Source organism: Phocoena sinus, chromosome 2 (genome assembly GCF_008692025.1).
Source record: "Phocoena sinus isolate mPhoSin1 chromosome 2, mPhoSin1.pri, whole genome shotgun sequence".
NCBI classification, from domain to species: domain Eukaryota; kingdom Metazoa; phylum Chordata; class Mammalia; order Artiodactyla; family Phocoenidae; genus Phocoena; species Phocoena sinus.
The window spans coordinates 103,877,174-103,889,263 of NC_045764.1; the positions used below are offsets into that span (position 1 = coordinate 103,877,174).

Consider the following 12,090-nt stretch of genomic DNA (forward strand, 5'->3'; position numbering starts at 1 on the left):
TCTTTTTTTTTTTTTTTTTGAGGGGGAGGGACTGGAGAGAGGAGAGAGAGAGAGAGAGAGAGGGAGGGAGGGAAGGAGGGAGGGAGGGACGGGGGGGGACAAGGGGCGCGTGGTTTTCCCATCTCATCCCTGGAGGAGGGGCTGGAGCATCCCGGGCAGCCAATCAGAGACAGGCTGGGGGGGCACTTTGAAGAAGTTTGGGGAAAAAAGTTTGGAAAAGTTTCTATAATAACGAGGGGGCGTCCGGAGGGAGGCGGCGGCGGCGGAGGAGGGGGCGTCTCAGAGAAGGGAGGGCGGGAGCCACGGGTCAAGATTCTGCAGCCTCCTGAGATCCCCCCTCCCACCCAGACCGGGACCTGGGGGCTCTGGCCGGATCCATGGGGGCAGCAAGCTGCGAGGATGAGGAGCTGGAATTTAAGCTGGTGTTCGGGGAGGAAAAGGAGGCCCCCCCGCTGGGCGCGGGGGGGTCGGGGGAAGGTCAGTGCGGGGCTGGGGAGGGGTCTTGGGGTCCGTGAGGGAAGGGCGCAGGGATCCTGAGTCTGGGGGCTTTCGGGCAGAGAGCCTGGGGTGAGAGATGAGGGGCTCAGCGGTTGAGGGGAGGTGCGGGGCTCGGGGGTCTGCGGAGGTGAGGCTGGGGACCCGGCACCACTTTCTCCTTTTTAGGTCGTGACTGGGGTGGGGGTGGGGGGTGCCGTTGGCTGCGCGCCGCCTCTCGGCTGGGCTGTCACTGGGATGCGGGGCGGGCGGGAACAGCGGTCCCGAGAGCCCCGGGCGCTGCCAGGGAAAGGGGAGATTGGGCTCCGGAGCTTGCCCCTTGGGGACCGAGCCCTGGGCCCAAAGACGGGACGCCAGGGGCTGGGGGCGCTCTCAGGCCCAGCCGGGGCGCCCCTCCCCCTCCCCCGTCTGGCCGCAATGAGAGGCAGATGGCGGGGATTGAGCCGGGGGCGGCGGCCGCCGCTCGCACGGAATCCGCGCAGCCCGCGCCACCCCTCCCTCGCCCGGCCGGCGCGCGGCACCCCTCCGCTGCACCCCCACCCCCAGATTGGGGGGAGTGAGGGAGGAGCCACCTTCCCTTGTCATCACAGCCCTGGAGCCCCCCTTCCCCTGGCCACCGTTGCGATGGCAACTGGGGCTCCTGCCAGCGCCGTTTGGGGGTTTGGGAACCGCTGCTAATTGGGTTCATGTGTGAGTCGCCCCCAGCTCAGCCCAATGCTTCCTTAAACACGCCTCCAGGCCCAGCTCCAGCCCCTCTCAACCCGCCTCTCTTACCTTGAGACCCGCCCCGTCTGGTACCCTAGGTCCCAGGGCCAGGAGCTCAGAGTGTGATGTTCTCTGCGTAGGAAAAGACCTGATACGTCTGGCTCCATCCATCTCCTCCACCTTCCCAAGGCCAACTTTGCTTTTGTCTTTGTGGCTCTGAAGGGCATCTCAGAGACCTCTCTTTACTGAGGAGGGGGCAGCATACCAGACTTGGGAGGCTGCCCGCTCAAGGAACCTAGACATCTCACCTGCTTCTCTCTCTCCCCATCTCCTGTGACGTCCCTCTCTCTGTCTCCTTCCCTTCCCATTTTGACAGAACTGGACTCAGAGGACACCCCACCATGCTGCCGTCTGGGCCTGGGGGAGCCCCCTCCCTATGGTGCTGCCCCTATTGGCATTCCCCGGCCCCCACCCCCTCGGCCTGGCATGCACTCCCCACCACCCCGCCCGGCCCCCTCACCTGGCACTTGGGAGAGCCAGCCAGCCCGGTCAGTGAGGCTGGGGGGGCCGGGAGGGGGCTCCGGGGGGGCTGGGGGAGGCCGTGTTCTTGAGTGTCCCAGCATCCGCATCACCTCTATCTCTCCCACTCCTGACCCGCCAGCTGCGCTGGAGGACAACCCAGATGCCTGGGGGGAAGGATCCCCCAGGGATTACCCCCCACCAGAAGGCTTTGGAGGCTACCGAGAGGCAGGGGGCCAGGGCGGGGGTCCCTTCTTCAGCCCGAGCCCTGGCAGCAGCAGCCTGTCTTCCTGGAGCTTCTTCTCAGATGCCTCTGACGAGGCAGCCTTGTATGCAGCCTGTGACGAGGTGGAGTCTGAGCTAAATGAGGCGGCCTCCCGCTTTGGCCTAGGCTCCCCACTGCCCTCACCCCGGGCCTCCCCGAGGCCGTGGACCCCCGATGACCCCTGGAGCCTGTATGGTCCGAGCCCTGGAGGCCGGGGTCCAGAGGATAGCTGGCTACTCCTCAGCGCTCCTGGGCCCACGCCCGCTTCCCCACGACCTGCCTCTCCATGTGGCAAGCGGCGCTATTCCAGCTCAGGAACCCCATCTTCGGCTTCCCCAGCTCTGTCCCGCCGAGGCAGCCTAGGGGAGGAGGGGCCTGAGCCACCTCCAGCACCCCCATTGCCTCTGGTCCGGGACCCGGGCTCCCCTGGCCCCTTTGACTACACGGGGGCCCCACCAGCCGAGAGCATCCCTCAGAAGACCCGGAGGACTTCCAGCGAGCAGGCAGTGGCCCTGCCTCGGTCTGAGGAGCCTGCCCCGTGCAATGGGAAGCTGCCTTCGGGAGTAGAGGAGGCTGGGGCTCCTCCCGGGGGTCCTCGGAAGGAGGTTGCCGGCATGGACTACCTGGCGGTGCCTTCCCCACTGGCTTGGTCCAAGGCCCGGACTGGGGGACACAGCCCCGTCTTCAGGTGAGGGTTGTGTCTGACACCACTGCTGTCTCCAGTCATCTCACCCAGGGAGCAGGAGGGCCAAGGGATGGGTTTGAAGATAGGTCCTAGTTCTGTGTCCTTGGCATTTCAAAAGAGAATCTGCTACCAGCTTGGCTGCTGGGAAACTACTCAGTTTTAGCGAGAATTTAAAAAACGCACCCCCTTTGGACAGATGATTTGCAAAAGGACAGTCACTCCCTGTGGATCAATTAGAAAAAGCCCCTCCAGCCCCAGAAGGACCATGTGGGTAAAGGAGGAATTCCTCTAGGGTGTCCTCCACCCCCAGCTCGCTGCTGGAACATGGGCTGGATTTCAGCCCTACAATGGGCAGCAGGAAGTCTCCCTTCTCTAACTCAATTTCTAAGGCCTGACTTGTGGCTTAAAAGTATACCTGCTAGGGCTTCCTTGGTGGCACAGTGGTTGAGAGTCCGCCTGCCGATGCAGGGGGCACGGGTTCGTGCCCCGGTCTGGGAGGGTCCCACATGCCGCGGAGCGGCTGGCCCGTGAGCCATGGCCGCTGAGCCTTCGCATCTGGAGCCTGTGCCCCGCAATGGGAGAGGCCACAGCAGTGAGAGGCCCGCGTACAGCAAAAAAAAAAAAAAAAAAAAAAAAAAGTATACCTGCTAGATTTGAATAAAGTAGCATGTATTTGCAAGTCAAAGGATTCATATTAAACCAAGCAGTTCTTGCCCTTCTTCTACACCTTCCACCCTCAAAGAACCTTGTCCATTTCAATAATCCTAAAACTTTGATGTCAGATCAAGCTGGCTCCATCCAGAAAAGTTTCCCTTAGTTGTTTCCAGACGTTGCCAAGTATCACCTGGGGGCAATTACCGGTTGAGACTCCCTGGCCTAGGGTGTCTGGGCACTCACTACAGGAAAGTTGCAGATCCGTAACCCCCAGCTTTCTGGAACCCACCTGTCCAGCCCCAGCTAGTGGAAAGGGCGCTGGCCTGGGAACGGATGTGCTCAGTCCCGGCTCTGTCAGTTGCTGGCTTGCTTAGCCCTCTACGTTCCACCCTCAGTTTCTTTATTTGGGCTTAACAAATTAACAAAGGGGTTAATTTCTGAGACCTTTTCTGGTCTGAAGTTGTGCTTGTTTTTTTTTTAAATGTGGGATCTTAGTTCCCCGACCAGGGATCAAACCCACGACCCCTGCAGTGGAAGGGCAGAGTCCTAACCACTGGACCACCAAGGAAGTCCCTGAAGTTGTGCTTCTTTACTTGACTCTTCCTATCCAGGCTTGGGGGTTAAACTGGGCTTGGGGTTCCTCTGTATCCAGACCCTGTGTTCAGAGCTGGGAAGAAGGGAGTCTCAGTCCTGGTGCCCATTTACATACCCTCAACTCAAGGGGCTCTGAGGGGTCTGTCCCCCATCTCCCCTGCTTCTGGACTTGTGGACTGTTTTACTTCGGCTATAATTTTCTTTCTCCCATACCCACTGCCGCTTCCCCCTTCACATCCTGGGGAGCTGGGACCCAGGGCTGCCCTGATTGGGGTGTGAGGCTGCGGGTGATCAGTGCTCTTCTCTCTGTCTCTGTCCAGGACCTCTGCCCTCCCCCCGCTGGACTGGCCTCTGCCCAGCCAGTATGAACAGCTGGAGCTGAGGATCGAGGTGCAGCCCAGAGCCCACCACCGGGCCCATTATGAGACAGAGGGCAGCCGGGGAGCTGTCAAAGCTGCCCCTGGTGGTCACCCCATTGTCAAGGTAAGGGGCAGAAGCCAGGCCTGGTAGCCTCTCTCCTCTCCAGTCCCAGATCCCTGCAGATGGGCTCCAGCCGTGCAGACCCATGGCACTGCCCTTTCCCACACTCCCTCTCAGCAATGACCCTGCAGGCGGCCTGGGGGAGGGACTGGTGTTAGGGGAGGAAGGGTGCACTTCAAGGACCCGGATGTACTTTCTACTCCTCTGTCCCTCCACCCCCCCCCCCCCCCTCCACTCATCCCATGGGACACCAGCCTTATGTCTACTCTGGAAAATGGTGGCCTGCCAGATGTGGGGGAGGGGTCAGGCTGAGGCCAAAGTTCACTGGGAGTTAGGTTGTCTCTGTTGAGTTGGGCCAGTCTCCCTTGGAAGATTTTCCCCTTTGCCCAGCCCAGTTTGGGCCTCATTCCAAGAATAACACTGAACTCCAGGCCACGTTTTCACCACAACTGGTGGAGAAACTAGTGCCCAATCTCCCCCTGGAAATCCCTTCCAGGATATCCTTTATCTTTCACTCCTCTCCAGGGGTGGACTGAAAACTTAGGGATGGATGAAGGATGAGACAGTGGGGATTTCAACTGGGTGGCCTTTGTCTCCCTCTGCCAGCTCCTAGGCTACAGTGAGAAGCCACTGACCCTACAGATGTTCATCGGCACCGCAGATGAGAGGAACCTGCGACCTCATGCTTTCTATCAGGTGCACCGTATCACGGGCAAGATGGTGGCCACGGCCAGCTACGAAGCTGTAGTCAGTGGTACCAAGGTGTTGGAGATGACCCTGCTCCCTGAGAACAACATGGCAGCCAAGTAGGTTCCAACTCCACTTCCCTTCATTCTGCGGGCTTGAGGACTAGCCTTTTGCATGGGGTCTAAGCTGGGTCCACTCTTCCTCTCCCCAGAAGAGTTAGACATCATCCCTAGGAGGTGTCAGGCGTTCTCACCATCTAGAAGGGGACTTTGGGGCTGGGGAGTACTCTGGAGAGGCCACCTCTGGGTTCCGATAGCCCCCCCATAGTCTCCCAGAGAAGGTCATTTAGGGCTTTGGATGGAGGGTGATTCTGGCATCAGCTGGGAGGGCTTGCCTTCCGTTCTTGGCTTCAGCATTGACTGTGCCGGAATCCTGAAGCTTCGGAATTCAGACATTGAGCTGCGGAAGGGTGAGACGGACATCGGGCGCAAGAACACACGCGTGCGGCTGGTATTCAGGGTACACGTGCCCCAAGGCAGCGGGAAGGTCATCTCGGTGCAGACAGCATCGGTGCCCATCGAGTGCTGTGAGCAAAGAAGCCCTGTAGCATCTCTCTGTCTCTGGCTAACTTCTTGTCTGTGTGTCTGTCTGCCCATCTCCTCTGCAGAATGTGCGGTGCCCTGCTGGTCCTGGGGACACCTGTAAAGGACCCAGCCCTTATTTCTATCACGGATGGGCTGGGGGAAGTGTTCTACTTTGCCCCTGCTCCATCTGCCCCTGGGTATCCCCCATGTATTTGTTTGCATAGCTCTTAGGCCTACCCTGTTCATCTCTGTCTTTCTGCCCAGGAGTGGTTCCTTACATGGTCTGTGTGACCCCAGAGAGACCATTGTTTTTCTTGTGTGTCTGCTTCTGAGGAGGGCTCCTCCAGGGCCCTGTGACAGTTATTCTAGGGAGGGTTGGGGCACAGGAGGCTGTCCTCTCCATACCAGCCAGCCAGGCCTTTCCTGCACTGCTCTGCAGCCCAGCGCTCAGCTCAGGAGCTGCCCCAGGTGGAGGCCTACAGCCCCAGTGCCTGCTCTGTGACGGGAGGGGAGGAACTAGTGCTGACTGGCTCCAACTTCCTGCCTGACTCCAAGGTGGTGTTCATCGAGAGGGGCCCTGGTGAGTATCTATGGGGAGGCGGGGAGGGCAGGCAGGAAGAGCTTGGAACGGGAGGGTGAATGATTTCTGGCACTGTCTCTAAACTAGCAAGTTGAGCCTCAATTTCCTTATCTGTAAAATGGGGTAGATAGACCGCCCGTCCTGTTATACTGTCTCCTTCCCATGCGTACTCTGGGCATCTGAAACGCTCAGGATGGCAAATAAATGTAAGAAATACACATTCTTTTATTGAGGAGTCAGCTTTGAGCTAATTTACCCCCATGTGGCTGGGGAAGATGAGAAGGAAAGAGGTGACTTGTACCCTCACAGGTGGACCCTGAGCCCCTCCTGAGTTATGGGACTGGCAGCACAGCTGTGATTACAGGAGGCTGTGAGGTGCCCCAGAATAGAGCTGCCGGGGTGGAGAAGGGAAGACTGAGGGGCCCAGGTATACTCACCAACCTGAGGCCTCTGCTCTCCCCAACCCTGCCCACCCAAAGCCCCAGCCCTATCCTCAAGTTTAGCACCCCAGGACCGTATCAGAGCAGAGTCAGAGGTTCTGGGTCATGAGACTTGGGGTCTCATAGCCTCCCTTCAAGCTGAGACCCTTTCCTACCCTTGAACTTCTTTCCAGCTCTGTCATGGGAGGGGATGTTTAGAGTTGCATGAGAGGGTTCCAGAGTTGTTTCTGGTCCCTGGACTGGCCCTGCCATTTCTCTTGGCCTCAGCTTGTGGCTCTAGATCTTGGAGACTGTTTTAAACCCTGCCTGTCCTATTGGGTTGAGTAAACATGCAGCGAGCTCCTCTGTGAGCTAGGCCTTGTCAGGACCTTCTGAGTCTGGCCTTGGCTCCAGCAGGAGGGGAAATGGCAGAGGCCTGGGCATGGGGTAAGGGGTAGGGGCCGTGCGGCTGGGCTGGAGCTCCCTGTTCTTCCTGCACAGATGGAAAGCTGCAATGGGAGGAGGAGGCCACAGTGAACCGGTTGCAGAGCAATGAGGTACCCGTGTTACTAGGGTCCCCCCTGTGGGTGGGAGTGGGGTGGGAGAAGTCAGGAGATTCTCAGCCGGCTCCCTTGCGCTTGGGAGTGGACTCCAGCAGCTACCTGTTCTTTTCTAGAGGAAGCAACCTGGCCACTCTGGAAGCAGGGACACCTCTAGGGAATGAACTTTGCTCCTTTGTAAATGGAAAAAGCCAGGAGGTGGTGTTAGGGTACTTGGAAGGCCTGGGCTGAGCCTAGATCCCTGAGGGCCCCCTGCCTCATCCTCTGCTCTTCCCCAGGTGACGCTGACCCTGACCATCCCCGAGTACAGCAACAAGCGGGTGTCCCGGCCAGTCCAGGTCTACTTTTACGTCTCCAACGGGCGGAGGAAGCGCAGTCCTACCCAGAGTTTCAAGTTCCTGCCTGGTGCGCTCCGGAACAGCCCATGGTGGGGGGATGCGGACGTGGGAACTGATGCAGGGGCACAGGGATGCAGTGAGGGGTCAAGGGAGGGACGAGACCTAGGGATAGAAGAGACCTAGGGTTGGAGGGTGCGCGGCGGGGAGACTGCCAGCCCTCTCACCAGCGTGTCCTCCTTCCCATCCGTCCAGTGATCTTCAAGGAGGAGCCTCTACCGGACGCATCTCTCCGGGGCTTCCCTTCAGCATCGGGCCCCCACTTTGGCTCTGACATGGACTTCTCACCACCCAGGCCCCCCTACCCCTCCTATCCCCATGAAGACCCTGCTTATGAAACTCCTTACCTGTCAGAAGGCTTCAGCTATGGCACGCCCCCTCTGTACCCCCAGACGGGGCCCCCGCCATCCTACAGACCTGGCCCGCGGATGTTCCCTGAGACTGGGGGTACCACAGGTTGCGCTCGCCCACCTCCAGTCTCATTCCTTCCCCGGCCCTTCCCTAGTGACCCCTATGGAGGACGGGGCTCCCCCTTTCCCCTGGGGCTGCCGTTCCCTCCTCCAGCCCCCTTCCGGCCTCCACTACCTTCATCCCCACCACTTGAAGGCCCCTTCGCTCCCCAGAGCAGTGTTCACCCCCCACCTGCTGAGGGATACAGTGAGGTAGGGCCAAGCTATGGCCCTGGGGAGGGGGCTCCGGAGCAGGAGAAGTCCAGGGGTGGCTACGGCGGCAGCTTCCGAGACAGTGTCCCTATCCAGGGTATCACGCTGGAGGAAGGTGGGTGTGGGACCAGGGGCTGCGAGTGTGAGTGTGTGCAAGAGATTGCTCTGCATGTTTGCTGAGGGCTGGAGCTTGGCTTCCCAGAGGTTGGGCCTCCGTGGTCCCTCAGGGCCAGCTGGAGGGCCTAAGGAGGCCAGTGCTTGGTGCGTGTGGCCAGCTGAATCCCGTTGAATTCTGAAGGGGGCACGGAGTACCTGCCTAACCTTTCTGCTGCCTCGGCCCTTGGCCCCAGATCACTGAATCTCAGGGCTAGAAGTACTTGCAGGATCATTCAGTCTAGCTCCCTCAATTTGCAGATCCAGGCAGTGAATTTCAGAGAGGGGCAGTGGCTTGCTGGTGTCCCAGCCGAGCACGTTTTCCCTTGCCTAAGCTTCTCCCCCTAAACCTGGTGACAGTGGTCTGGATTGGTGACGAGGGGCCTTCCTATTTCGCCTCTCTTTCCTCCCACTGGCTACACCCACCTCCGGCCCTGCTGACAGCGACTGCCCTGACGCTGCAGGCCAAGCCAGCAGGAAGGGGGCCTGAGAACCCACGTGGATGGAGTTCAGCAAGATTTGACTGAGAGCAGGGGTCAGGACACAGTGGGGAAACTGAGGCCCGGTGGTAGAGAAGCCAGTGCAGGAGGAGCCTGGAGGCATCCTAGACGGAGGCCTGCCTGGAAGGGATTGGGGGTCTCTGGAAAAGGAGGCGACCTGCCCCTTGCCCAGTCTCTCAACTGCCCCTCCTTTACAGTGAGTGAGATCATTGGCCGAGACCTGAGTGGCTTCCCTGCACCTCCTGGAGAAGAGCCTCCCGCCTGAACCATCGCCTGGCCCCCGCTCCCCCCTGCCCTGCCCACTTTCCCTTCATCCTGGGATGGCGGTTCCAGAGGCTTGGGGGCCAATCTAGTTCCTCTTTCCCCAGTTTCTTGCCTGCTCTCCCCTGCCCTCCCTTCCCTCCCCTAGCTGAGGTGTGGCCCCCGGGGCCTGGTGCTGCCTTGGAGGGCTGGGGGCCGGGGAATGTGGAGGCCTGGGATGGGGGTGGACCCTGGGGGGGTACTGGGAGCGAGGACTGGAGGACTGCCGGGAGTGAAGGCCGTGTCTAGATTGTGTACAGCCCACGGTGCTGGGAGTCTGGGGCCAGGTTGATGGGTAATAAACTGCTCGCTGACTAGTGTTTCAGGCTCCAAAACTCTTTGGAGAGAGAGATGGGGCAGCTTACTCTAGCCCTGGCCAGAGGAGGCTTAGAACCTGGGAAGGGATGGGATGTGGCTGGGAAGATTGCATCCCAAAGAGTGTCAGTGCAAGGGGGTGGGGAGGGTTTGAAGGGTCTCAGAGGCTCCCTAACTGGGGTGAGGTCGGGAGCCAGGGCTTGTAGACCTCTCCTCCCTGGGGATTCAGTTTCCTTTAGGAGCTTTGGGAAAATCTGTGTATTTTCAAGTTACTTTCTCTTGCCACCACCGAGATGATTCTGATTCATAACCAAGGTCAGGAAACACCAGTCTAGTCCCTCTCCCTCATTTACAAAGGAGGAGTCTATGGCTCAGAGAGGGAAGGGGGCTTGCCATATGTCACACAGCTAATCAATAGCAGGTTGAATGCTGCACTTCTGGGCTCCTGCCCCCAGCCTGCCCTCAGATGTCCTAACCCATGGAGGTCAGGCCCCTGAAGCTTATCTCCCTGGAGCAGGGTAGGAGATGAGGGAGGGCTGGCATGGGTCCATCCACACTCTGGATTCTCCAAACTTTGGGGTCTGTGAAGACATTCTGGAAAGATCTATGTTTCAGAGGTAGACTGCAGGAAGCCAAGCAGCTCCCCAGTTGCCCTGACATGGCCTGAGCTCCGGCCTTTCCCACAGGTATACCCACATATCACCACTGACAGGCCCGGCCTGGAAACCTAGTTTGCCCCATGTCTTGACAGCCTAGGGGGCCAAGTCCCCAGTGGGTTGGGGAGAGCCTGGCATACAGGAGGCACTGAGGACCACTGGCCCAGCTGCAGGGGGCCATACCCCAAAGATGTTCCGGGTGTTAGTACTCGGGAGACTTGCCTCCTCTCAAGGCTGGTATGTCCAGTGCGTCTAGACAGGCCTGGCAAGTGCCCATGTGTTCAGCTGTGGGTGTGACAGAAGCTGGCTCTGGAATGGAGGACTGGAGAACGAGGATGACCCCTGGTCTTGTCACTGCTGTTTTGCAATGAATTTCCTTTATCTTCCTGAACACAAACTGCTGCGAACCAGACTGATATCAGGTGATTGGCTCACCGGGCCATGGCTGCTTCTCAAAGGTACCCTCCAGCAGGACTAGAGTCATCACCCACAGCAGGAGGGACCCAGGGCACATGTGTCCTGGCCAGCACCATTCAGCTCCCCCTCCAAGATCTCTGACAGGCGGCGAGTCAGCCTCTGTGAATGAAAAGCTATAGTGATGGGGACTCGCTGCCTCCCAGGGCAGACTGTTACACTCTCTGCCATAGCACTGCCACTCATTCATTGCCCGGCATTTATTGAGCAGCTACTAAGTGCCAGCTAGTGCGTCCTGGAGGACCTCATAGCCTCATGGGGTGACAGTAAGTAAACACACATTATAACTCAACAATTCAACTCAGTAAATGTTTCTTGTACAGATAGTATGTCAGGTCTTGGGTGGGGGGAGTAGACAATTTTAATATGGGGAAGGAGCAGAACACAGGGGCACTCCATCCAGCTGTGGGGGTCAGAGGGAACTTCAGGGGTGACTTCTAGACTGGGATCTGAAGCATGACTGGGAACTGACTGGGCTGAGAGTAGGGGAAGGGCAGGCCAGGCAGAGCCACCAGATGGGCCATGTCTTGGAGGAGAGAGGCAAATAGGGAGGGCCAGCAGATGGAGGGCTTGGCACGCTCGTGGGACTGGTGAAGTTCTGGAAGTGGGGACCAGAGAGGGAAGCAGGGGCTGGGTTCTGAGGGGCCTTGTAGCCACGCTAGGAAGCTTAGTTATTCAAGGATAATGGGCGCTTTCCCACTAGATGGTAGGGTTTAAGCTGGGATTGATACAGTAGATTTGCCTCACAGCTCTTCCTTGGGTAGAGCTTCCATCTGCTTCCCTGTGACTGCTCTGCCAGCTCATTGTTCTGCCCTGTGGGCCCATACTTCACACGCCTAATCCCTCTTCCCATTAGAATCCTGAGGTGGGCAGGTCAACTCCCAAGGTCATTGTCTCTTCCCAGGTTCCTACAGACATCCAGCTCCCTGAGGCTGGAGTTGGGAGAGGGAAGAGAAGGAGGCTGGATCTTCAGTCGGTGCCAGAAGAGACTTCCTTGGCCACGGTTTCTCAAAGTGTGGTCTGAAGATAACTTGCATTTGAGTCATTAGGGAGGTTTTTTGGTTTTATTTTATTTTATTGTTTGTTTTTGTTTTTAATACAGATTTCTAGGCAACCCCTGACTTACTCAATTGTATTCTCTGGGGGCAGGCATAGGTTTCTGCATTTTAAACAGCACCTTAGGTCAGGGGTCCCCAACCCCCAGGCTGTGGACCGCTACCAGTTCATGTCCTATTAGGAACCAGGCCACACAGCAGGAGGTGAGCAGTGGGCGGGCGGGCGAGCGAGCGAAGCTTCATCTGCCGCTCCCCATTGCTCCCCATCACTTGCTCACTGCCTGAACCACCCGCCTCTGCCCCCATCCATAGAAAAATTGTCTTCCATGAAACTGGTCCCTGGTGCCAGAAAG

The 12,090-nt window shown here is 58.6% G+C and overlaps 1 protein-coding gene across 2 annotated transcripts; it reads left to right on the top strand.

Moving 5' to 3' along the window:
- The first annotated feature begins 223 nt into the window (after positions 1-223).
- NFATC4 (nuclear factor of activated T cells 4) lies at positions 224-9,557 on the top strand. 2 transcript variants are annotated; one of them, XM_032623884.1, is made up of 10 exons: positions 224-477; positions 1,577-2,672; positions 4,238-4,400; positions 5,004-5,203; positions 5,498-5,670; positions 6,108-6,248; positions 7,169-7,224; positions 7,506-7,632; positions 7,818-8,399; positions 9,135-9,557. In XM_032623884.1, exons 1-10 carry the CDS (start codon positions 378-380, stop codon positions 9,200-9,202), a joined length of 2,706 nt encoding a protein of 901 aa, XP_032479775.1. In that variant the 5' UTR covers positions 224-377; the 3' UTR covers positions 9,203-9,557. The 2 variants fall into 2 exon arrangements, with proteins under 2 accessions (XP_032479775.1, XP_032479776.1); XM_032623885.1 differs by lacking the exon at positions 224-477 and having other exon boundaries at positions 1,580-2,672; positions 7,818-8,078.
- Positions 9,558-12,090: the final 2,533 nt, after the last annotated feature.